At 46.1% G+C, this 24878-nt stretch overlaps 1 protein-coding gene across 2 annotated transcripts; it reads left to right on the plus strand.

Moving 5' to 3' along the window:
• The first annotated feature begins 2637 nt into the window (after positions 1-2637).
• On the plus strand, positions 2638-24419 carry Medag (mesenteric estrogen dependent adipogenesis). Of its 2 annotated transcripts, none has more exons than XM_027413728.2 (5): positions 2638-3103; positions 13126-13235; positions 16096-16208; positions 16328-16613; positions 18966-24419. In XM_027413728.2, exons 1-5 carry the CDS (start codon positions 2826-2828, stop codon positions 19088-19090), a joined length of 912 nt encoding a protein of 303 aa, XP_027269529.1. In that variant the 5' UTR covers positions 2638-2825; the 3' UTR covers positions 19091-24419. The 2 variants fall into 2 exon arrangements, with proteins under 2 accessions (XP_027269529.1, XP_027269530.1); XM_027413729.2 differs by lacking the exon at positions 2638-3103 and adding an exon at positions 3888-4044.
• Positions 24420-24878: the final 459 nt, after the last annotated feature.

The following is a 24878-nucleotide window of genomic DNA, read 5'->3' on the forward strand; positions in this document are numbered from 1 at the left end:
ATAGTGGTGTGAAATGGCCTGTGAGAGCTTGATTTGAGTTAAGGACTCTGCATCCCTCAAGGTTGTCTCCAGGAACAGAACCAATAGACTGGATCTCTACTCCAAAGGGGATGTATTACATTGGCCTATACAATATGCAAAAAATGACTGACCACCTGGTAGTTGCCATGAAACAGTGAGCCTCAGCAGCCCCAATCTGGCGCCAGGGACCTAGAGGATCCCTGGAGAGCTGCTGGCCTTCAGTCCATGTTGGAAGTCTGAAGAGCGTGGTTCTTTATGGGAGGAGGCAGCAGCAGCAGCTTAGAGTAGATGAATTGACCAGCAAGACTGAAAGCCAATTGAGGGGAAAAGGCAAAGCCTTTCTTCCCTGTCCTTTCATCTAGGTGGCTACCTGAAGCATGGCTCATTTTTTGGGTTGAGTTTTCCCACATTGATTAAGATGTTCAAACAAACCCCAACAGACATGTCCACAGGCCAACCTGATGTAGACAATCCATCAAGACTCGCTCTAGGTGATTCTACTGTGTGAAGTTGATAATCAAAGCCGACCATCATTCACTGAACAGGACCACTTAAAGCTCTGAGGATAAAAGACTGCCACTGTGCTTTGATGATGTAACTATCACTCCAGTAGGGGCACATGAAGGTGGAAAAGTCTTCAGGCTGTCTCCTCTTAACTATAAGCCTAACCTAGTGCACAGGATTTTAAGTGTAACGTAAACACTCTGTTGTGAACCTAATTGTAATCCAAACAATTCAAATGCATATATAGAGTTATGGGGTGTGCTTCCCCAGGACTAAAGACAAACCATGAGAATTCGCTGCTGATGAGAGAAAGAAAAGTTGCTTTGGAGAACAATGATACCCTGTCATAGTTAATTTTTGTCAGCTTGACACAGTCCCAGACATACCTGGGAAGAGAGTATCTCAGCTGAGGAACTGCCTCCATCATATTGGCTTATGGGTACATCTGTGAGGACATTTTCTTGGTTCTTAATTGATGTGGAATGTGCTGTGGATGGTTCTATTTCCTGGGCAGCTGGGCCTGGGCTGTATAAGAAAGACTGGGAGCAGGCCAGTAAGGTGTTCCTCTGTGGCCTCTGCTTCAGCTCTGTCTCCAGGTCTTGTCTTCTCTTGATAATGGACTAGATTGTAATTTGTAAGCCAAATAAACCTTTTCCTCCCCCAAATTAGTTTTAGTCAGTGTTCTGTCATAGCAACAGAAGACAGACTAGGACGTACGCAGATCAAGAGCCTTGCATAGATTCATGTCACTTATCCCAGTAATTCCATTTCTGAGAGGTGGAGTGCCGGAAAGAATTAAAGTGCAAAGATGTGTTATTGCTTGCAGTGAAGGAAAAACAAAGTGATCCTAGTGTTCCAGTAAAGAAAAGTCTAGACAAACAAGAGTACATTCCCTTGATGGAAAATGGCAGAGTGGTTTGAAATACAGTTTATGAAAACAAAGCCACTTGAAACACAACATGCATTTACTGTTAGACGAGGAAAGAGGAATAAAAATCCTACAACACTGGGGACTGGAGAGACAGCTGAGCTGTTGGTTATGAACCCTCACTGCTCTTGCAGAGGATCCAGGTTCAGTTCCCAGCACTCTCATGGCGGCTGGAAGCCCAGTTCCAGGGAATCTGACTGACATGTTCTGGATTCTGCAGGTACTGTATGTGGTGCACATATACACATGCAGGCAAACATTCATACACAAAATAAGAATAACTTCAAAATATAAAGAATCAGTGAAGTATATCAGAAAAATTTTCCTTTGATTCCATTAAACCCAGGCACCCCGGGGGCACTCAGAGACAAATTGGCTTCTACTTGCCTTTCAGGTTCTGCCTTCAAGACTCCTCAGTGCTACCTGGAGTCTCCTACCCGCTCATGCAGGTTTACCTAGATCGGAGGCCTTCCCTTTGTCAGTGTATTGTTGGGAAACTTGCTTGCTCCTCCCTTAGACCACCGGTTGGATGATGGTTGTGGTTCATTTAATTAAATTGAAAAGGACAGTCCTTTAGTCCACAGGAAACTTTCGAGCACATAACTAGATCACCCAAAAATCTACAAACTGATGATCAGATTCTGGTATTGGGGAGCTCATCCTTTGAGGGAGGCCTGCTTGGAGTCTTCCGGCTTGCATCCGAACACATAGCCACCAAGGGTCTCGGGGCAGCAGAAGCAAGAGGGTCAGGAAATGGAGCACAGGGAATGCAGAAAGCCCTGTGGGAAAGTGCCAAGCCTTCACAGAAGGATGCTGGGAGGGTGGGACCTAGATGCAGGTGGAGCTCCCAGCCTGAGCTCTGACAGCCCCTGGGCTCCAAGCGGAGGTGGTCAGGCACCCTGTGTGGATCCGCGGGAGCAGTTGCACCTGAGGGATGGATGCGTGCTGCGCAAGGCCTGGGCATCTGTCCCGGGGAAGATGTTACACCAGGCAGTGTGCACCAGGCAGGGAGGGCCCCACGCGGGGGCTGAGTGTCTGACCCCAGTGCGATGACTAAGTTAGTCTTGGCTGTGATCAGGCGAGGTGGGAGCGCGCCAAGTTATGAAACGCTGATTGCTGTGCAGGAGTGGAGCATCTGGGGTCCTGCCTGGGGGCCGGAGGGGCGTGCCCGGTGCCTGATAAAAAGGGTTGCGCAGCGCGGGGACTGCTTTCTCGGTGCCCTGCCTGCAGCACTCATCGAGGGTGGGCAGCCTTCAGGATGACAGGAGGGCTCCCGAGCGACTGTTGTGTGCAGTAGTCGGCAGACAGACAGACTTAATCCTCCCACTTGGCGACCCTCAGGGTAGGAAGGGGACTGAGACACAGCCTGGGTATGGCCACCGCCGCGTGCGAGCCTGCGGCTAGACCCAGCCTGACCTCCATTTCGTCCGGGGAACTCCGCAGCCTGTGGACCTGCGACTGCGAACTGGCCCTGTTGCCCCTGTCGCAGCTGCTCCGCCTACAGCCTGGTGTCTTCCAGCTGCGTGGTGAGCAGCTCGTGGTGCCCGGGCCCGGGGAACCCGCGGACATGCGAGGGGGCTTCAACGTCTTCGGGGACGGCCTCGTGAACTTCGACGGGCAACTCTATCGCCTTAGCAACTACATCAAGAGGTGGGTGACCACGCCGAGCGCCCTAGCCTGTAGCTCTGTCTCGCAAATCTTCTACCTGGCTGCTATCCATTCTCCAGGAGACCTGGCCATCCTACCTGACATCCACCAGAAGGGCCCCCGCCCGGGCACCTTTTTTAAGTAGCTAAGAAGGGTGTAGTGCTTTTCTTTGAAGTTAAGGAGGCTGTCTTGCACACCCAGCCCCACCAACACTTCAGATGGTAGCTGCTTTTCCCATTATGCCCATTAACTGGGTCAGATGAGCTCAGTGCACAGGCACACCCCTCACAGGAGGTCTAGGATGCCGAACCTCACACCTAGCTTTCGTTCTGAACACTAACAACTTTATTCCGTAGAAGCATGCAAAAAAAAAAAAAAAAAAAAAAAAAAAGGTCATTTTGGGCTCGGGAGCGGGGAGGGTAATTGCTCTCTTGGTGTTTCTTAAATCAAGCAACCACAGTGGAGAAGCAAATAAAGCCCCCCCAAAACCCAGAGCCGTTGTTGCCTCTTCAGTGGCGAGACAGCTTGAGCAGACAAAAGCACAAAGTGTATCTTCCTGGCTTGCTGCAGAGCACTGAGAGACCCCAGCCTTCATCCAATGGCTCTCAGGAACTGTTGTGACCAAAGGGACTCAAGCATTCCTCGGTAGACTTGAAGGCAAGGTTGTGGAGGCAGGCTTCGATCTCAGCGGCATAAGGGAGGGGAAGCCATGCTGGATTCCACTTGGCAGGGTCACTCTGGAGGAAGAAGGTACACACCCTCATACATTGTTAGTAGGATGTTGAGCGCCCCAGAACCAAGTGGGTTCTGGGGTCTGAGTGATGCAGGTTGCCAGATGTGAAGGTGTTTCCCACGGAGAAAGGCTGACGTGTGCCCTGTGGAGAGGGTGGAGCCGAGGGCCCAAGCAAATGACAGACATTGACAAAGCATTCTTCGTACTGCAGGTAGGACCCTCAGGGTGGTATGAGTTTTGAATGCCCGAGAAAACACTCCCTACCAAGAATTTCTCTTTGGTGGGGCAATAAAAATGCCAATTTGTAAGAGGAAGTGGGGAGAGCTGAGTTAGAACTGAAGGTTTGGGTGGGGAGATGGCTCAGAGCCTGAAGAGAGGGGACTTGAGTTTGGATTCCCAGCACCCATGTGAAAATGTCCGTGTGCCTAGAACCCTAGTGCTAGGGTGTGAAGAGAGGACAGTTACTGGGCTTGCTGGCCTCCACCCTGGCCCTAAACGGACAAGCTCTGAGATCAGTAAGAGAACCCATTTGACACTAATAAGGTGGACACATATGCATTGGTGCACTTACACGCACGCGCGGGCGCGCACACACACACTTACAATGTTCCCAATGAACTGGAGCTAAGGTAAGGCATTTTGCAGAATCAGCTCCCCTAATCTTAGTATGTGATACTGGAAATTTTAGAATAGATTTGAGGCTCATCATTGATTTTTTTCTTTGAACAGCTTTATAGAAGTGGTCCTAGGCAAGTTAAAGTGTAGTCACAATAAGTAGGTGATGTAGACCAGGGTGCAAGTGCATTTTGTACACACTTGCTTCTCCTCACGTATACAATTGTATGAGTGAGGGCTTTCATATCCTGGAGTTACAGAGGTTCCCCAAGAAGGATTTAAACAGTGGAATTAGCACCGTGTCTTTTTGTAGGGGCCATGCCATGGTAGGAGCTTTTCTGACTATGTGGGCAGCCTGAAGAGGGCTGGGGGGGAGCGCTTTCTGGATGGAGGACTGAGCTTTGTGCAGGAGCTGGAGGTGGAAGCATGCTGAACTTAGCCTTCTCAAGATTCTTCTGCTCTGATCTGCAAGGTGGATCCGGTTGGCATTGACTTTGGAGACAGCATTACCTGTGGCCCAGGTCTGAATTGGATGATTTCAGGTTCTTGGAATTTTACTAAAAGAAATGATTGTAAAGTAACAGGGAAGGCTTCTTTTTAAAGAATATATATATATATATATATATGTATATATATATATATATACATATATATATGTATACACACACATATATACTATTTTTAAATTAGACGTAGGTGTATCTGGATGTGGGTGTGTGCATTGTGTATACAATGCTGTCGAAAGCCAGAGGCGGCAGATCCAGAGCTGGCGTTACTGACAATTGTGATGAACCATCTCTCCAACCCCAGGGCAACTTTATTCAAAGCAAAACAACAGTACAAATTAGTCAGGAGTAAACCTTTAAGAGTGGCAGTGGACCATTTGAATGAAGGCATTCAAGCCCCATATTGCCTGGGGCTTCTTTATACAGTGGAAAGGAAGGAGGAGTTGGTTTCTTTTTCTTTTTTAAATTATTTTTATTGTCTGAGTGTTTTTGTCTGCTTGTATGTATGTTTGTCGTGTGTGTCTGTTCCCTGTGGAGATCAGAAGAGAAAAGAGGAGCTGGTTTCCAAGAGCCGTAGTTTGGGTGGGTCTCTGGGCTTGGGTTATGTAAGCTGTGGCTCACTGTACACGCCCTTTTCCATGTTGCATCTGATTTTCATCATCCACACTGTTGATAACCCACAGGCATAAGATGATAATTTGAGGATTCTCCCTAATAGCTCATTAGAGGGCACAGTTTGCCTTATTGTGAATGCACCCAAAACTGTTCAGCCCAGATTGCCTTCATCCCCAATTGTCCTGACTAGTGTATAATTAATAGAATTTAAGTTTGACGACTGTTAAACGGTGGGAGAAAGTTATTCCACTCTTCCCAACTTGGTGCAGACAGGTTTATTCCAGCTCGCTAACAGGTTGCTAGGTGCACTGTTCTGGTGTGTGTGTGTGTGTGTGTGTGTGTGTGTGTGTGTGTGTGTAGTTTTCAGGTAAGGGTTGCAAGTGACTGAGTGCAATATTAGAAGAGAGTGTGTGCATAACCCAAATCAAGTGGATTCAAGATGTCTGTCTCCATAGAATATACTTCTTCTTCTCTCAATATATACACCAAAGGTAAGCGCTATCTCTCTCTCTCTCTCTCTCTCTCTCTCTCTCTCTCTCTGTCTCTTTCTCTCTCTCTCTCTCTCTCTCTCTCTCTCTCTCTCTCTCTGTGTGTGTGTGTGTGTGTGTGCATGTATACATAAGCTATCTATAATAGCTTCCAATTTGATGTTATTGCTACTGTGTCACAGAGGATACCAATTTCGAGTGTCCCTGGCATAGCACTTGAGTTGGATTTCCTCAAAGCTGGGCAATTGGTGTAGGTGAGCAGCCTGGTTTCAATGTGTCTGGCATCTGCAGAGTCTGCTTGTCCACAATACAGACTTCACATTTGTCATGACAAGCGGAGGTGATGGATGCCAGAGAATTTTCATCTTTTTTGCAGCCACCACATTCCTGCCTCAGGTGTGGGATGGAATCTAACCAAGAACAGCTGCCATGGTGGTTAGGGATTGAGAAGGGACGGTAAGGTTCCTAAGCACGTTGGACCACTGGGTCTTTGAGAACTGGAAATAGACCTTTCCAGAAACGTAGACACAATCCCAGTGTCCCTGGCCAACTCAGATGCTCTAAGACATGTGGATAAGAACCCTGGCTCTACTAATTAGGTTTTTTGCACCCCCATCATGAGCATTTTGGGTGTGGAATAAGTCCACAGTGTAATCAAGACACAGGGCCTCAAAGCGGTGTTCTCTTCCCTTTCCAGGAGCCCTTCCCTAGGAAACCTCAAAATTCTAAGAGTCATTGCCCTGACATCCAAAGGAGTCCCTCACTGGGGACATCTGTCCTCCTTCCTCAGGTTCCTCTTTCTGACACTTAAACATGTTCTAAACACAACACTAAGGAAAGTGCAGAAGCCAAGCCTTTCCTGATTGTTAGTGGTGGCCACAAAGATGCTCTGAATACCTGCTTTTAAAACATTTGTCTTAATTTGTGGAGTTAATGAACAAATCGTTACCAACATCATCATTTTTCTTCTAAGTTCAAGATTTCTGTCCATGTCATACCTAAAGCCTGCTCAGGACACTACCTTTTGTGTAATGGTTACCAAGTAACTTCAAAGGCCAACCCACATTGACTATCATGCGCGCGCGCGCGCGCGCGCGCACACACACACACACACACACACACACACACACACACACACACACACGTCTTTCTGCTAGGATGCAGCCAGTCTATTCTGACACGCACCAGCAATGTCAGCAAACATAGCCTCACATTCTGCCTGTGCCCTGCTCTCCTGGCATGAAAGAGGCTGCTGGGTAATCTGAATAAATAAAAGAAGAAGTGTGGCTACTAATGTTGACCTGAGTCCCCAGAAGGGTGCAAAGTATTCCACCAGTGTCATCTTGTGAAATCTTAGTGTGGACGGTGTTGTTGTTTGTGTTTTATGAAGGGAAAATGAAGAGTTAAGAGTGAACCTGAGGAAGATGCTGGAAGCAGCTGACCCATGGTTTCTAGGTAGCATGCCTGTGTTTTCAGGAAACTGCCTGCTGCAAACAAGAAGTGGCTCTGCCTCCCAATGGCCAATGACAGCTTCTCACACTTCCAGAGGGCCCCAAATAAATAACTGGGTTTCTATCAGTTGTTCACATGGAGTATAAAAATCAGCCTTACAAAAGAACTAAGGGTAGAGATTTTCAAGGAAGAAAATATAGAATCTTCCCCTAACCACAGCTGACCCTGTGTCGGGGCTCCCTGTGGGGTAGAATGTTTAGGAATCATGGCTAGAAACAGTAGGCCTATGCTGTCCAAGCCTCACCTCCATCCCATAGTGGGAAGTGACAGCCATCTGCAGCCATGGCAGGGCCACAGTTCCCTGTGGCAGCTTGTAGGTCTCTACTGAGCCAGCTTGGGCCTTGTCTTGTGATCCCCTCCTCTCCCTCCTGTCTCAGATGTAGAAACTGACTTTCACAGCATTCTTCTTCAGGATACACAGCACAACACTGCCGAGATGACACTCGTTTGCACACTGAACGGGTTAGGGTGAGGTCCAGCCTAGAGGAAGTGTATGTAGGTCTGAGTGGGACATTCTGGGTTGTATCTGTGGAGGGACCCTGGGACATTTTCTTGCTTTTTGTAAAATAAGCTTCCTTGGCTGTTAGGTAGGAATAATAATCACCTTATAAAATAATAATAATAAAAAGTTAATAGGATGGAGAGATGGCTTAGCAAAGATAGGGAATTTCATTCTCAGCACCCATCTGATGCCCCCTTCTGACCTCTGTGGGCACTGCACTCACATGCACAAACTGATCCACAGAAACATGTATAAACATAATTAAAAATAAAACCTATTAAGAAATAATCACCTCAGAATTAGAATTAAAATTGATGAAATCCTGAAGAAACAAATACTGGCACATATCAGCTGTTAGTTTTTGTATTATTACTAAAGCTCATAAGGGAGCCCCGTCTGAACTGTGTTTGATCTGCTCATCCTCACATGAGAAGCTTGCCTATTTTGCTGGTGATGAAACTGAGTTTCGGGAAAGTTTAATAGCGTCAGAGATCACAGCCTAGGCACTCTAAGGCTTCAGCCGCACTAAATTCATTCCTGGCTTGGTTTCCCCCAGAGCCTCACTCTGGTTTTAAGCTTCGCCACCTGCTTCCTAGTCCCAGCACTCCTGGTCATTGTTGCCTGCCTTCTGACACCCAGTCACCCACTGCCCCCTCTCCTTCCAGCTATAGCAGTCCTCTCGATCCTTGCCTATGTATATCTGGCTTGACAGAGCAGTCTTGGCTTTCCCCTGATGTCTCTGGGTGTGAATGATGGGACAACCTTCAAGTCTGAGTGGTGGGGCACTTTCCATTGGTGTTTCTCAAACTATTGGCAACTTAACATGCCAGTTTCCTGGGGTTCTTGATAAAACACAGATTCTGGTTGGATGAAATTGGACAGGGGCTTGCTTTCTGTGCTAGGATGAGTTCTCAGCCATGTTTGCTGTAATTTACAAAATACCATGAATGGAAGTCACACCAGACAACAGGACTCACGTAGGAGGTTTATTGAAGAGGTGAGAGAAGGGGCAGAAAAAGTGGCAGAGGACGGTCCCTGGGGACCAGAGTGGTGGAAGAGAGAGGGGGAGGGGGAGGGAGGGAGAGAAAGAGAGAAAGATAGGAGGTGGGCAGGGTCTTTATAAAGAGAACATAGTGAGTGTACACAGGAGGTGCTCTTAGTGGCTGAAGCTGAGTGCGTATCCTGTCAGAACCCCAAAGGCAGGCCAGTACAGATGCCTGAATACTAACAGTATTGATGCTACTGGTCCAGGGACCATACCCAGAGTAAGAAGGACTCCTAACTCTACTATTGCACATTGAAATGCACCACCTGACTCTTGGTGGCAAAGGTATTTCCCTTCTCATATTTGTGTTAACAGGCCCACCTCACAGTGGGTCACAGAGGGCTCAGGGTCCAGTTTAACTGTGACTCGGGGGTCACAGTGAGCCTTGGTTCTGGAATGGAGTTCACACACCACTAAGCTTAGATATGAATTGCATCTTATTTTGAAAGATGGCTTTCTCTGACATTGTCCTGCCCTCTGATCTTTGCCTTGAGGTCAGGCTTAGAAAATTACAGTCTAAAAGTAGTTTGGGGACAGTGTAAAATGAAGAAATGAGAGTTGAAAGAACCTGTTACCTCAAAGTAACCTTAAAGTGGTTTACATTTTGCCACCCCCTATGATAACTTTGCAAATATAATATTCAGTGCACGGAGGTGATATTTGCATTACTAATTCAGAAGAGTTCATGATTAAACATGAAATAACTGGTCCCTAATGCCACCTAATAAGACATCCTGAATGAAAAGCAATAACTAAATGCCAGGCAGATACTGAAACACCTGTGGAACTGAAAGACGAGACCCTGTGACCTTTTTGTTTTGTGATGATTTTTGTATTCCAATTTTATAATCATAAATTTCAAATAACCACCCACATTTACTAATTTCCTTGGAATTTTGACATGTTAGACAAAGGGACCATAACTGGAATTTGGGAATGGAGGAATTAAAGATGTAGAGTAGCATCCCTTTACTGAAGTTACTTTTAAATTGTGTACCATTGACAATTGCATGATGCAATCCTCTGTTCCCTTCCTTTCCATCCAAGCATGCGGCTTATCCCTTTGTCCCGAGTATCTAGGCTGTATATACTACCTATTTTCCATCATTTAGACACCTAGCTTTTTAGCTCTACTATCTAGTATTGCAGATTGCAGCACTGTGTACAGATGTGGTGTCATTCAATGGTTCCGACATCTTATGGATGAATAAGAAGGGTTTCCTGTGGTTCTTCTTTGTGGCCAAGTTAGATATAGGGAATTTCTATAAAATACACTATCAAAATTCTTGGATATGCAGTGTTTGCACACACCTGGGATGAATGGCACTTAAAATGGTCTCTGAATTGTCAAAGGCTGGCCAGATGCACCTGCTTTTACTGTTCAGCTGTTTCATTAGGCTCACACTATACAGTACGGGATCATCATGTGTAGTTTGCACATAGCCTCAATATGTGACTTCCTTAATCCTCTTCTCTGATTGCATCCAACCATAGTTCTCTGAGCCCGGAACTGTAGAAGGCCTTCTATGGAATTCTAAGGGGTTTGCTTGCTCTTCCAGCTAATAGTGGTTTCTGACTTGATGTTTCTATCTTTTTTCTGGTACTGCGAGTTTGTTGGAAGACAATTCAGCGACAGCAGAATTCAAGGATCTCTCTGGTTAGATGTCAATTGATCTTATAGGGTGAAGAAAATGCCACACTATTGTGGCATCATCAGAAAATTGGGTGAAACTGCTCCTTTTGGGGCTCCATTGCATTCGAGCCCCAAGGACTTCCTCCAGAGAGCAGCCATCAGACTGCAGACAGGCAAAAGAGATTGCCTTGGGGAAGGTGGTGAGAGTGCTAAATGGGTGGGTGAGTCACAGGTCTGTCTGTCTGTCTGTCTGTCTGTCTGTCTGTCTGTCTGTCTCTCTCTCTCTCTCTCTCTCTCTCTCTCTCTCTCTCTCTCACACACACACACACACACACAGTGAAGCAGAGAGCAGGAAACAGTTATGGGGCTCTACTGGAGTAATAATTCTGACTCCAGTTTGATAATCCAGTATTTCTGGGAAATCAAGCCAGGAGATAAACAAGAAGCAGCTGTCCTTCTCTGTCTCAGGGTGGGCACCTCCTCTGGTTGGCACCTCCCCTGTGCTTTTGACCCATGCCTGCCTCCTGTCTGTGGGAGTTGTGGGAAGTAAACATGGGCAGGACTCAAGAGAACTGAGTGACCACGCCCCCTGTGGCTGCCAACTGCTTTTCCAGGCTTTGTTGTTCTAGTCAAGTATGGAAGGACTGACTGCGTTCCAGACTAGAAACACCTGGAGCTCTCCGATCACAGTTGGATGGAAGAGTCTGTCCAGTATAGCAATGGGCAGCCCCTGCTGTCAGCTCAGCTGGCCCTCTCACTCCAGGCAGATGCTTCATCTGGACCAACTCGGAACCAATCCAACCTGAAGAAGGACCATGGCCCAGGCATCATTCTCTTGCTGGCTGCCACTCAACCTGCTTGCTCCCACACAGACTTTGAGCTTGGGACAGCTAGGAAATAAACCATCCCCTTTGTCTTAGCTACTTGTTGTGCTTAAGGCAACTCTTGTAAATGAAAGCATCTAATTGGGGCTTGCTTACAGTTTTAGAGTGTTAGTCCATCACCATTATGGTGGGAAGCAGACAGGGGTGGCACTGGAGAAGTAGCCGAGAGCTTTACATTCTGATGTGAGGGCAGTAGGCACACACACACACACACACACACACACACACACACACAGAGAGAGAGAGAGAGAGAGAGAGAGAGAGAGAGAGAGAGAGAGAGAGAGGATCTGACAGTGGCTTTTGAAACCTGCCCCCAATGGCACACAACGAGGCCACACAATTCCTAAATCTTCTCTAAAAGTTCCCTTAACTGGGGACCAAGCATTCAAGCATATGATCCTATGAGGTCCATTCTCACTCAGGCTCCTCCTACACCCCTGGAAGGAGCCAGTTTGCATTGGGATCTTTTTATTTACCGTATAGAGGCAGATGAAGGCTGTTTGGGTAGTGGAGGAAAGCTAACTCACAAGATGAGAGTCAGGACTCAGAGAGACCTTTCTAATTAGAATATTCTAGGGTAGAATAACAAAGTAAAACCAAGGAAGCTAAATTTAATGAGGATATGGACAGAAATCCATTAACAGTATGATTTTTGTAATTACACAAGCTGAGAATGGAGGAAATGTGAATTAGTAATAGTTTGTAGGAAAAATGATTAATGGTGTGATCCACACAGGAGGTTGTGCTATCTTGGGATTAGATGGGAAAATGGGGAGGGGATAGGAAATTCCAGACCTATTAGGCAAGATGAATCCACTAGAGAAGGCTCAATGAATTCTACCTCTTCAGTTTTGCTCCTTTTTATTGTTGCTGTTCTTATGGTGAAGGGGAAGGTTTTTATTGTAGTTATTGGAGAGAGAACAGCCAGAGGCATCTAGAAGAGTCCAGAGCAGAGAGAAAGTAGTAGTCTGAACATGGCCAGCCTGGGCTGGACCTGGCCACGAGAGAAGCAGGAGCAGAGGAGAGAGAGAGGGAGACAGAGATACACACACACACACACACACACACACACACACACACACACACACACACACACGGGGGAGGGGCACGGGGAAAGGGACAAATAGAGAGGGAGAACGTGGGAGATTGAGACAGTGAGATGGGGTGTTCATTATCCAGGGGGACTTAGGGCTCTGATAGCTTCAGATGAACTCTTTGGCCACAAGATGTTTGACATTGGCCTCATCTGGTAAAGGCCTCTCTGAAAACACATCGATATCAAGCCACCACAAGGACCATAGACACCTCAGTCACTCGGCAATGACCCAGAGGTGATTTCCTGGTGTGTATGAAATGTTGTGAACTCTATTAGGACACAGTTTAGGAAACATCCGTCAAAGGCCGTGGCTGAGGTAGGCCTGTCCAGTCACTAATCCCCTTCCTCATGTGGGAGCGGATGCTACACTAGCAGTTACTTCTGCTTTTTCCATAGATATGTGGAGCTGACCAGCTACTCTGATTACAAAGACTACAGGGAAACGATCTTGAGCAAGCCCATGCTATTCTTCATTAACGTGCAGACCAAGAAGGACACCTCAAAAGGTAGGTATAGAAATAATCTGTAGCCCTGCCTTGCCGGGTGGTGGCCTAAGGTAGGAGAGAGGCCCAAAGAAGAGGGCGTAGATGTCAGCTATGCCAAGGGCAGCCCAAGCAGCCTGCTATGTGCGTCCGTTTGGAGCACTGCACACACTGGCTCAGTGAACTCTAATGATAGAAACCCCTGACGGACTTCTCACTCCCTGTTCAGGCAGGAAGTGACCTGACATGGAGCCTTCAGAGGTTTGACTTCCTTTCTAGACAGGAAATGATCGGACATCCTGGACCTGCTGGGGTTGTAGGGATGGTTGGAGTGGTGAAACCCTTTGTGTATCACATCCTGTGTCTGAGGCATGCTTTATTGTCACTGTCTGGCTCAACAACTTACAGGACCTATCATCCAAATGGGGTGTTTTTGAACATGAAAGTAGGTATAGTTAATAATTCTTTTTAAAAATATTTATAATTCTTATTTTTTAATTTATTTTATGTAGATGAGTGTTTTGTCTTCACATACATCTGTGTACCACTTGCATGCCTGGTACACGTTTAGAGGCCAGAGAGAGCACCGGGTCTTCTGGAGCTGGAGTTACAGATGGTTGTGAGCTGCCATGTGGGTTTGGAGAATAGAATGTGGGCCCTCTGGAAAGATAGCCAGTGTGCTTAACCTCTGAGCCATCTCTCCAGCCCCCTAAGTTGTATTCTTAAAGTGAGTTCAGGGTAATAACTAGTGACTGGCTCATTTCAGACAGACTTCTTCAAGCTTCCTTTCTCAGATGGTTCTTGGAGCACTCTCTGTTCATCATCCCCAACTCAAAGTCAGAATGCTGTTTGCTAGAAAGGCCAGAACACAGACAACAGTGGTTAGCCACATGGGACCAGCCACACCCTAGTACCGCATGTGCTCTGGCTTAGTGATGCTCAGGAAGCTGGCCAGGTCTCTAGGATTGTAACTCAGAGATATACACATGCACCCCATGACTTGCTCCCCCAGGAGGGATCTAAAGAAAGAATAAGAACTCTTAGTTAAGCATTTTAACCAAAATTCCAAGAGTGGCACAAGAAGGAATCTGTAAGAGAGTCACAGAGAGAGCATAATTGCATGATAACATCTACAGGAGGAGGTACGGGACCCCAAGAACAGGCCAACTGGGAGAAAAATTCTATAATATTAAAAACAAAAGATGGCTAAGCTTACATGATGATTACTGTAACTAAGGCAACATGTCAGCCCTACTGCTATTCTAGACTACACTTTATGCAAATTAGGAGTTACCATGTTCTGGAGACAAGTACCACCTTCTTCTAGAAGTCTTTCACAGTAAACATGCAGATTGACAGGTCTGTAATTGTGCAGTGTGCAACCTGCCCAGCTGTGGGGTAGGCTAGACCTGGGTGTTTAATGAGCCTTGGATAGGTCTTAGTTGATTTGCATGAAATTCAATTCCAGGTTCCAACTAGCCTACTCGATTTATTTTATCTCTCATCTCAAATAGCATATAAGGTGGTTTCTATCTAAAGTTCCTTTAAAAAATTCAGAAGGGAAAACATGAGTAGGAAAACTAAAAATGAGTAAGATTAGTATAAAATGTGTTCAGGACTGGAGAGATGGCTCAGCAGTTAGGAGCAATTGCTGCTCTTTCAGAGGACCCAGATTCTATTCCCAGTACCCAGGTAGAGTTACAACCAGCTGTAATGCCTGTTCTAGGCATATGACATCCTCTATTGGCCTCTGAGGGTACACAGACATACATGCAGCCAAAACACCCATACACATAAATTAAAATAAATTAATCTTCAAGAAAAATGCATTTCTTAAAAATCTGAACACTTGCCTTTGGCCCATGAGGTTTGCCTCTGAGATATCGCAAAGGGAATAGAATGTTCTTAAATTCACTTAACAGCTGTCCAGGCCTTTAGACAAGACTGGCATGCATGTCTTGCTTTGATTGCTCAAGTAATTTGGACTTGATTCCTGGGGCTGGGAAAGAGATTAGTAGTTAATAAGATTCCATTTTTTTTTAATGAGGAAACAATCTTCGCTTTGTTTATATTGTGTGTACTGGGTAAGACTGGGGGGGGGCAGACTCCATCTCCAATGCCTTGGTGCTTTTACTCTAGCCTGGAGCAATGGAGATGGATTAAGCAGTGGTTCTCAACTTTCTTAATGCTGCAAACCTTTAATACAATTCTGCATGTTGTGGTGAACCAACCATAAAATTATAGTGCTACTTCATAATTGTAATTTTGGGAGTTATGAATCACGATGTAACTATTTGATTTGTAGGATATCTGATCTGCGACCCCCGTGGGGGTTGTGACCCACAGGTTGAGAACTTCTGGCTTACAGGCTTAGGGAGCCTAAACTTTGTCCTGGAAACCACAGTGTAGAGGCGAGAACTGATTTGAGCAAGCTGTCCTCTGACTTCTGTGTGCATACATTTGCGTACACACACACACACCACACACACACACACACACACACACACGTACACACACACACACACACACACACACACACACACACACACACATACACACACTGGATAAATGAATGTAAAACATTGCAAAAGAACCTTTTCCACACAGAGTCACACATGGAGGGGAATTTCTCATGCAAGCAGCTTTTGATTTCCAAGGTAGCTGACCCCCAAACGTGCTTTCACAGTAGCTCAGAGCACCTTTCAAATTTACAAAGTTTTGGGGAACATTGCTAGAAATTTCGCTGGGCACCTAAGGAAGCTGGCAGGAAAGAGACTAGATGCATACAATCTTCTACAGCGGCTCCAGGCGTGCTTTTGCTTGTCAGAAGAGAGCGTTCATGTTGCACAAACACTTTTTCTAACTTCTGCTTGCCAATTTCTAGAAAGGACCTATGCATTTCTTGTGAACACAAGGCACCCCAAGATAAGAAGACAGATAGAGCAAGGGATGGACATGGCCATCTCCTCTGTGATCGGAGAAAGCTACAGGCTTCAGGTGAGCTGGGCTTTCAGCTGGAGGGCTACAACCAACATCCCTCACCCCGAACAGGGACTGCTTCCCTTCCTGGTGATGGTTCTGTCCCCCATGTCATGTAACTCTTTTCTCTCCTTCAGTTCGATTTCCAGGAAGTAGTGAGGAATTTCTTCCTTCCGGGAACTAAAGTGCTGAATGGAGAGAATTTGAGTTTCGCCTACGAATTCAAGGCAGATGCCCTGTTTGATTTCCTTTACTGGTTTGGGCTCAGCAATTCCACTGTAAAAGTGCAAGGAAAGGTTCTCAACTTGACAAGCATGAACCCAGAAAAGAAAGAAACCATTAAGTTATTTCTGGAGAAAATGAGCGAGCCATTAATCCGGAGGAGCAGTTTCTCTGACCGCAAATTTAGTGTCACATCTAGAGGTACGTTGCACGCTCTCAGGGTGTGGGAAAGGTGGCTAGTTCAAAAGGTAGATAGTAGTATCGAGACCCAAGTGGCCACTGAGTGAAATGCCAGAGGTCTGCCTCCAGAACAAAGAGAACAGTGATACCCCACCCAGCACACGCCTTTAATCCTGGCACTTGGGAGGTAGAGGATCTCTCTGCGTTCAATGCCAGCCAGATCTGTATAGTGAGGTCCAGATCAGCAGGGGCTACATAATGAGTTCAATAACAAAAACAAAAACAAAAAACTGATACCTGCAACTTGGGGAGGGAGGAATAAGAGGTGTTTTTAGTCTAAAAGAGAAGTAGGGCACAATGGTGTGCATCTGTATTCTAGCTGATTGTGAAGGTGAGGCAGGAGGATGACTTGAGTCCACGAGTTTGAGGCTAGCCTATGCAACATGGGGGGCGGGGGGGGGGAGTCCTGTTTCAGACAAAAAAGAAAAGAGGGGAAAAGAACAAAGAAAAGAAAAAGGAAGCCGGGCATTGGTGGCTCATACCTTTAATCCCAGATCTCAGGAAGCAGAGGCAGGCAGATCTCTGTGAGTTCGAGACCAGTCTGGTCTACAGGAGCTAGTTCAGGACAGCCTCCAAAGCCACAGGGAAACGCTGTCTCGAAAAACCAAAAAAAGAAAAGAAAAAGAAAGGGAAGATATAGTATGTTTTTTGACATACCAATTATATGACACAGCAAATGCAGAATGCTAATTTAAATGGAAACTTATTAAATTTAAATATCTATGCTCACTTCAGCACATAGGGTTAAACTATTTTGGAAGAGTACTGCCTCCTCTATTTTATCTGCGCTCACTCTGGATAACAGAGCCATCAGCCAGCTTGCTTGTCTCAGTGGCTGTGGTCTCAGTCTTAACTGTGTGTTCGGAAGGGTTCTCAGATAGTACAAGAATAACTCCTGGGAAGGTTTCATTTTACAACCTAACATGACATATGGTGGGCTCTTGGTCAGGCAGATGGCTTCTTCCTCTGTGAGCCTATCTCCGAGGGGTAGCTAGTCTGGGCCCCAGAGCACTTCCAGAATCAGGGCTCTGGTGGCCCTTTGCAGTAGCCACCTGCCCGAGGCTGGAAGTGACCTGCAGTGCAGATGTCTAGATTAATTGTATTCAATGGCAGTTCTTTCTTCCTTTGTGTGCAGCAAAAGCCCTCACTCAGGGGCTTTTTATCCCTGGAATTGTCTGTCTCCCTCCCTCTCTCCCTCCCTCCGTCCTCTTTCCCTCTTCCTCTCGCTTTTCTTTCTCGATGTCTGTTTTCCCTTCCGTTGCAGGCTTTGTCTGACTCACTCCCCACGTTGTCCTCACCCCCACCCTATCTTGTCCTAACTTTATCTCTCTGCCTGTTCCCTCTCTGTTACATTACAACCAAAAACTTTGTGGGTGGTCTCCCCTTGCTTTGGCTGTGCCACATTTGCCTGATCCTCAGTCCCACCCACTGACCCCAGCATCCTGGATAGCATTCCTATTTCACTGTGAACTTACCTTCTGTCCCTGTACCTGCTTAGTGTTTCCACTAGGGCACGTGTGGTATGAGTGTCATCCTTCTTAGAAAGTTTCCCCTGAGCCAGGTCTAGGGCCTCCTCAGCTCTAGAGCAATGGAGAGGATGTCCCCTGCACTACAGATGGCACAGCTATGGCACACCTGTCGTGCTGGCAGGTTGCCGAGCCTGGTACCCAGCTCTTGGACAGACTGGCATCCCATCAAGGCTGACAAGCTGTTCTGTCCATATCAGAAGCTGACCTCTAGCTAGGAGTGTAACTCAGTAGGAGAGTGCTTGCCAGGCATGTGGGAAAGCCCTTGTTTTCACCCTCAGCCATGCAAGATGAATAAACCATCCAGCAAACACAACCTGACTGCTGACCTCTAACCTCTTGTCCTAAGCATATTTCCCAACACCTGCTATTTATTTACCTCAAATCTCCAGGTCAATGGAAGGCAAGTAGCAGTCAGAGTAATGGTGCCAACCAACATATTTTTCCTTTGTGAGTCTCACTATGTAGTCCTGGCTAGCCTGAAACTTGCTTTGTAGGCCAGGCTGGCCATGAACTCACAAAGATCTACCAGCGTTTGTCTAGAACTACCAGCGTTTGCCTCCTGAGTGCTGGACACGTTTTTTAAAGACACGTGCCATCACACCCAGCCAACAGAAATAGCACTGATAAGCAAAAACCAACACATTTCCATTCAGCTTTTTGAGTGTCCCCGTGGAAGCCAGGATTCTCTATTAATTACTGAGATGGTTATTTTGGATGAGTTTTAGAGGCACTTTTTCTTTCTGTAGTGATACAATAATGAACACATTATTTACTGTGTTTTTAGGTTCAATAGATGATGTCTTTAACTGCAACCTGTCACCCAGATCATCAGTTACGGAGCCACTGTTGGCAGAATTATCATTTCCAAGTGTTCTGGAATCTGAAGAGTCATCCAGCCAATTTATCTGATTGGTCTGAACAGTCTAGCTGGAGGTCTGTAGCAGACAGCGGGTTGAAGGGGTAAGAGGAGGGAGGAGGTGGGCACTTCCATTCCTTTGCCAGTCTCTGGTCCTCCAAAGCTCTATAAAAGGTCCTTTTCCCCATTTCCCTGGGCATGGTGCCCTGGCTGGCCCAGTGCAGCTGCCTCCCATCAGGGTTATGGTTATAGGATGGAAGGGCTTTGTCCCTATGGCACAAGGTGCCATTGACATTGAACACTTCTCTGAAGAATCTGAGGAATTCTCCGGGGCCTACCACCCTGAACTTTGCCTAACAGCCTGGTACTCTGGGGACTTTCCTGGCAACTTCTGTGGGAGGTACCTGGCTCTCTGCTTGGGACACACTTTGAGACTCACTGCCCCAGCAGGCCTGGCTCAAGCTCTTCTCTTGAAAGTGTGTTAGGCAAAGCCTGTACCACATTTCACTTGAAGACAAGCATGGTTTTTATCCTGCCCATGGGAGACCTTGAAGACATTCGAGATACTGACTGCTGAAGGATTTGCAGGATGCCAGGAAGAACCCTGCCTGGAATGTAAAGCCAGGTGATGCATCAATCAGCCAGTGACAAGACTGTGCCTTCCTCCCTGCAGGCACACCATGCAAGTTGGCATTTGGAATATGCTTTTAGCAATCTTAACACAAAAAGGAAAGTAAGCCATTAACAAAGTACATCAGACACCAGAGAACTTTCTGCCCCACAGCTCCAATGGGATTCACTTAAAGGAAAACATTATCCAATCTACATGTAAATGCTTATGTGAGTGGCCATGCATGTTGCACACCTGTAATCCTAGCACTTGGGAACTGAAGGCAGTAGAATCAGGAGTTCAGGATCACTCTAGCTACATAGGGAGTTCCAGGCTAGCCTGAGCTATTACGGCAGAAGATTCAGTCTCATAAAAATCAAAGACAATGTTTTGCATTTGTAGATTCCTGCAAAGAGTCATAAGGAAGCAGATTTATGGGCCCTGTGTATCATTTTTTTTCTATCCTTTAATAACAAGTTCCCATGCTACATATTTTGATAACACTACTGATGGCCTGGCATTTATATCTGAAAGGTTATCTAGTGCATAGCACAATTAAAACTTTTCTTAGCTTTCAACCTGTGATTGATTAAATTTGTAGCCAAAAGGTATGGGATGGCCCCTTGAGGTCTGTGGGTGGTGGCTTTTCTTTGTAGTGTACTAAATGCCAGCACAAGTGTGGTTTTCGGAGCCACTTCTTCAAGAAGACACTTAACGAGCCAGGCCATGGAGTTTTGGGAGGAAGAAAAGGAAGTTTGTGTATAGGATGGAAGTGCTGCTTCATCACAGGAGGATAAATACATTATTAAGTTCAGTAAAAAGAAAAATAATAAAGAATCCGAGTCAGCTCTCCAACAGTGGAAATAAACCATTGATGCATAGCTAGAATTAAACTCTTCTCCAAGGAAATAAAAGCTCTATTCATAAGATTGACAATTTTCTTTTGAAACTGAATTGAGAAAATAGTCAGTAGCACCCCCAGGAAGGGACTGGAGATCTGGGACATTAATTTCATCATTAAGGTTTCTTAGTTGACTCTGAAGTCACTTACTCAATGATTCGCCCAACAGAGTTTTATTAGCTGCCTCTCCAAAACTGTACAGCAATAGTTTATTTTATTGGCAACTATTTCAAGGAAGTAAGGTTGGCAAATCTATAACTTGCTGATAGCTCCTCCTGGCTGAAGGAGGCCTCAAACTGGCCACACATGTGGGCAACTAGCATGTAAAATTAGTAAAAATCGGTAGGATGGCCCTATGGCCTTTTCCCACCAAGGCTCATGTTGAAACTTGATCCTCAGAGTCATCTGTTTTTGCATTTACTAGCATATGTTCACATGACAGTGTGCTTTTATCATAATTCCATACACATCCACAATGGGTTTCAATCACGGTCACACAACGCTATCCCACCCTCCAGCTCCCTTTCCTACTTCCAAGGCTGTTTTCTGGAAATTTCTATTCGAGGACAGTGATTATTCTAGGGTTCCTTAGCTGCCAGAGCCTTCATGACACTGAGATCTAGATGGCCTCAGGGAGGTTCAGGGCCTCTGATGGTCAGCCAGTTCCACATGTCACCTTGGCTGAACCAAGGAGCCTCGATTTGGTCAAGATCATTCTGGATATTTCTGTGAAAGATGAAGTTAACATTAAGCTGATGACTTCTGAGTAAGGCAGAAAGTCCTCTCTAATGTGGGTGGATCTTACTCTGTCAGTTTGGGGTTTGAATACAACAGACTCCCTCCCAGATCGAGGGACTCTGCAAATGATGGTGGCCTTTGGACTGCAGTGCAGGCTCTTTGCCTAGTCTCCATCTATTAGTTCATCCTAGATGGTGCATCTAACAATGTCCAAAGCCCTATGCAGTTCCTTAAAACAAACCTGCAGGGCTGGGTGTGGGGTAATCCTAGTGCTCAGGAGGTGGAAGTAGAAAGATCAAGAGCTCATAACTACATAGCAAGTTCAAGTCTGGCCTGGGATATGTGAAGACTTTTCTAAAAACAAGAAAATACCCAAGGAGAGAACGAGAGAGAGAGAGAGAGAGAGAGAGAGAGAGAGAGAGAGAGAGAGAGAGAGAGAGAGAATATGAGTTTCTGGCTGATTAATTTCTAGAATCCTAACACAGAATCAATCCACAAATTGAGATAATGCTTTAGGAGTTCACCAATTAGCTAGAAAGAACACACTGTATTTTTCACACATTCCTTGATGCAAACAACACACACTATGTAGTAATAGCGTCTTGAGAAACTCACTCAGTTTCTGTCATGGTTAATATTGATTGGCAGCCTCATAGGGATTGTTGTCAGCCTCATAGCACATCTCGGATTCCTTGGGCAAGTTTATCTAGATTCAGTTCATTAAGGTAGGAAGCCCCACACCCCATTCCCCATTGTTTTGGGACCCTGCACTACACAGGAGGAGGAGATAGCTAAGCACAGACATTCATCACTCTCAGCTTCTGACTTCAGATGCAAACATACCCAGAAGCTAGCTGTCTTGTAGTTTCCTGCCATGACGGACAGCCTGCCAAAATAAACCCTTACTTCCTTTAGTCTAATTTGTTAGGGGTTTCATCACAACAATAGGAAAAGTAGCTGAGATGGTATCTTTGTACTTAGAGTGGCTGGGTGTGACTGTGGACTGGCTTTGACTGGCTCTGGTATCTTCTGGGCTGCTGGAACAGCCACCGGAGGGCTCTTCTTCACCCTTTACTACTTTGCTCTTTGAATTATCCTGTCAACTCCTTCCTTCACTCCCTCCTAGTGAGGAAGTAAACTCAAAATCTGTTCAGTATTTCTAGATCGTTGATCCTCAGACTTGCAGAGGAGAGAGAGAGAGGAGAGAGAGTGAGAGAGAGAGAGGGGGGGAGGGAGAGAGAGAGAGGGGAGAGAGAGAGAGAGAGAGAGAGAGAGAGAGAGAGAGAGAGAGAGAGAGAGAGAGAGCACAAGCTATGGTCATTTGGGAAGAGGGAACCTCAACTGAGGAAATTTCTCCCTCAGATTGGCCTTTGGGACATTTTACTGATTAATGATTGATGTGGGAGGGTCCAGCCCACTGTGGGCAGTACCACCCCTGAGCAGGTGGGTCTGGGTTATATAATCAAGTAGGCTGAGCAAGCCATAGCGAACAAGGTAATAAGCAGTGTTCCTCCATAGTCAATGCTTCAGTTCCTGCCTTGAGTTCCTGCCCTCACTTCTTAGATGATGGGCTGTGAAGTGGAAGTGTAAGATGAACTAAACCCTTTCCTCTCCAAGTTGCTTTTGGTTATGGTTTTTGTCACAGCAAAAGAAAGCCAGATAGGACACTGTGAATGTCAAACTACAAGGTCCCTCTCCAGCACATACCCTCCGATTGCTGGGCTCCTCTGTTCTCCTAAGCTCCTGGCTCACTCCTTGCGCCTAACACTTGACCTATGAACTTGACTACTTCTCTCCCCTATTAAGTAATAGCATTTCCTGACTATCATTGGCCTGCTATGCTAAAATATAGAACACACTCACATCTTTCAATCACGCCATTGGTTAACAATAAATTTGCAAGCTATGTAAGGTTTTATTTTTTCCATTATATATCAGAAAGTCCCGATCTCCTTTGATAGTCAACTCTTGGCAATCATAAGTTCTTTTATTCTGATCTTAATTACTAACATTAATTCAGATTATACATAACCTTTCACACAACATATGTAGGTTGTAGTGTGTGTGTGTGTGTGTGTGTGTGTGTGTGTGTGTGTGTGTGAGTATGCATGTACATGTAGGTTAGAGAATGGTACAAAAGAGGCCAGAGACTTCAAAGAGATCTTACTGGAAGTAGGGGCAGGGCCAGTACAAATGTAGAGTAAGCCGCTGCAGATGATAGATACTAATGAACCTAGCTAGATGTGTGTGGAGGCGTGCACAGTAGAGCCACAGGTCACAGAGTCCAGATGAACCTCTAGGTCACTGAATGGACAGAGAGATGAACTGATGACCATGATTCCAGTGGCCCGGTGAGGCAGTGGGGGACCAGTGATGAGCTGAAGCCATGAGGACAATCAGGAGTTTGCTGTTCATGATGCCCTTGATGTACACGCTGGGTGGTGAGATGACAGGTTTAGTGGGGCTATTGTCATCTAACATTAGGCATTCTCCTTTATATGTGGCTCAGGTGAGAGCATTTTGTCCTTTGTTGGCCTGGTCTCTTTGATGAGCTCTTTGACCTGTTTTTTTCTGACGTGGTTTTAATAGGTCTATGTCCCCACTCTACTTGGTAAGTTTGTAGCCTGCACTTTTAGGAATAAGTCATTCATCAGAGCCCCCTAGGGGATGCTGCACAGGGCCTGGGGTTCATAGCCAGAATGAGGTGCATACTCATTCTGCCTCAGCCTTGGTACCTCCAGCGATGTTAAATGCTGCTTGTAAAATGGGCAAAGCTCAGCCAGAATGTTTCATACAGTATGAAGTAATTTAGAGCCAGGAACTGATGCCTCTCTAACCCGCTCCCTCCTTCCCTCCCTCCCTCCCCACTGGAGATTTACAACTTGACAGTCACGATTGTTGTCTGCTCACTCATACCACCCATTGCTTCCCCACTTCACACAGTGTGTGCAGAGAGAGAGAGAGATGTCTTACAGTCATGTTCACTGGAAACAACTGATTAACTTTTTTTTTTAATTTAACTTCTTTATTGATTCTTTGGGAGTTTCACATCATGCACCCCTGGTCCCCCATTCTCTCCCCTCATCCCTACATCACCCCCACAAAAGAAAATAAAAAAAAAAAACAGAGCAAGCAAGCAAACAAAAAAAAGAACAATAACAACCCCCCCAAAACCCTCTTTGTTTCTTCTTTCCCCACCTCTCCAACCCTTTTGTCTAATCAGCTTTACTATCAATGTTCCTTGCAATGAGACATTGGTCTGGTTCAAGGTCTCTGGTTTCCGGTACACCATCATCACTGGATCCTCTGGAACTCCTCTGGGATATCCCGTGGCCTCCAGGGGACCAGGCCTCCTGGTTCCACAGGACCAGGCCCTTCACGAGCTCCAGCGGATTCTAGATGGGGTACATATTAGGGTGGGCCACCCCAAAGCTCGGCTGAGGGTCTGGGTGGTAGCTAAGCTGGTCAGCTCTGACCACTGGGACCACCTGCCTCAGGTGAGGGAGCAGAGCCAGCTCCCCTACATCCTTCCATTCAGTGTCAGTTCTCCTTTGCCTGTGGTAAGGGGTGGGGCCATCTGTGGTAAGGGGTG

This window comes from Cricetulus griseus, chromosome 4 (assembly GCF_003668045.3).
Source record: "Cricetulus griseus strain 17A/GY chromosome 4, alternate assembly CriGri-PICRH-1.0, whole genome shotgun sequence".
NCBI classification, from domain to species: domain Eukaryota; kingdom Metazoa; phylum Chordata; class Mammalia; order Rodentia; family Cricetidae; genus Cricetulus; species Cricetulus griseus.

Coding starts and splice junctions, on each gene's coding strand:
- Medag (XM_027413728.2), top strand. CDS start 2,826: ATGGCCACCGCCGCGTGCGAGCCTGCGGCTAGACCCAGCCTGACCTCC. Junction 16,209..16,327: donor GAGAAAGCTACAGGCTTCAG/GTGAGCTGGGCT, acceptor TCTCTCCTTCAG/TTCGATTTCCAGGAAGTAGT. Junction 16,614..18,965: donor ATTTAGTGTCACATCTAGAG/GTACGTTGCACG, acceptor CTGTGTTTTTAG/GTTCAATAGATGATGTCTTT.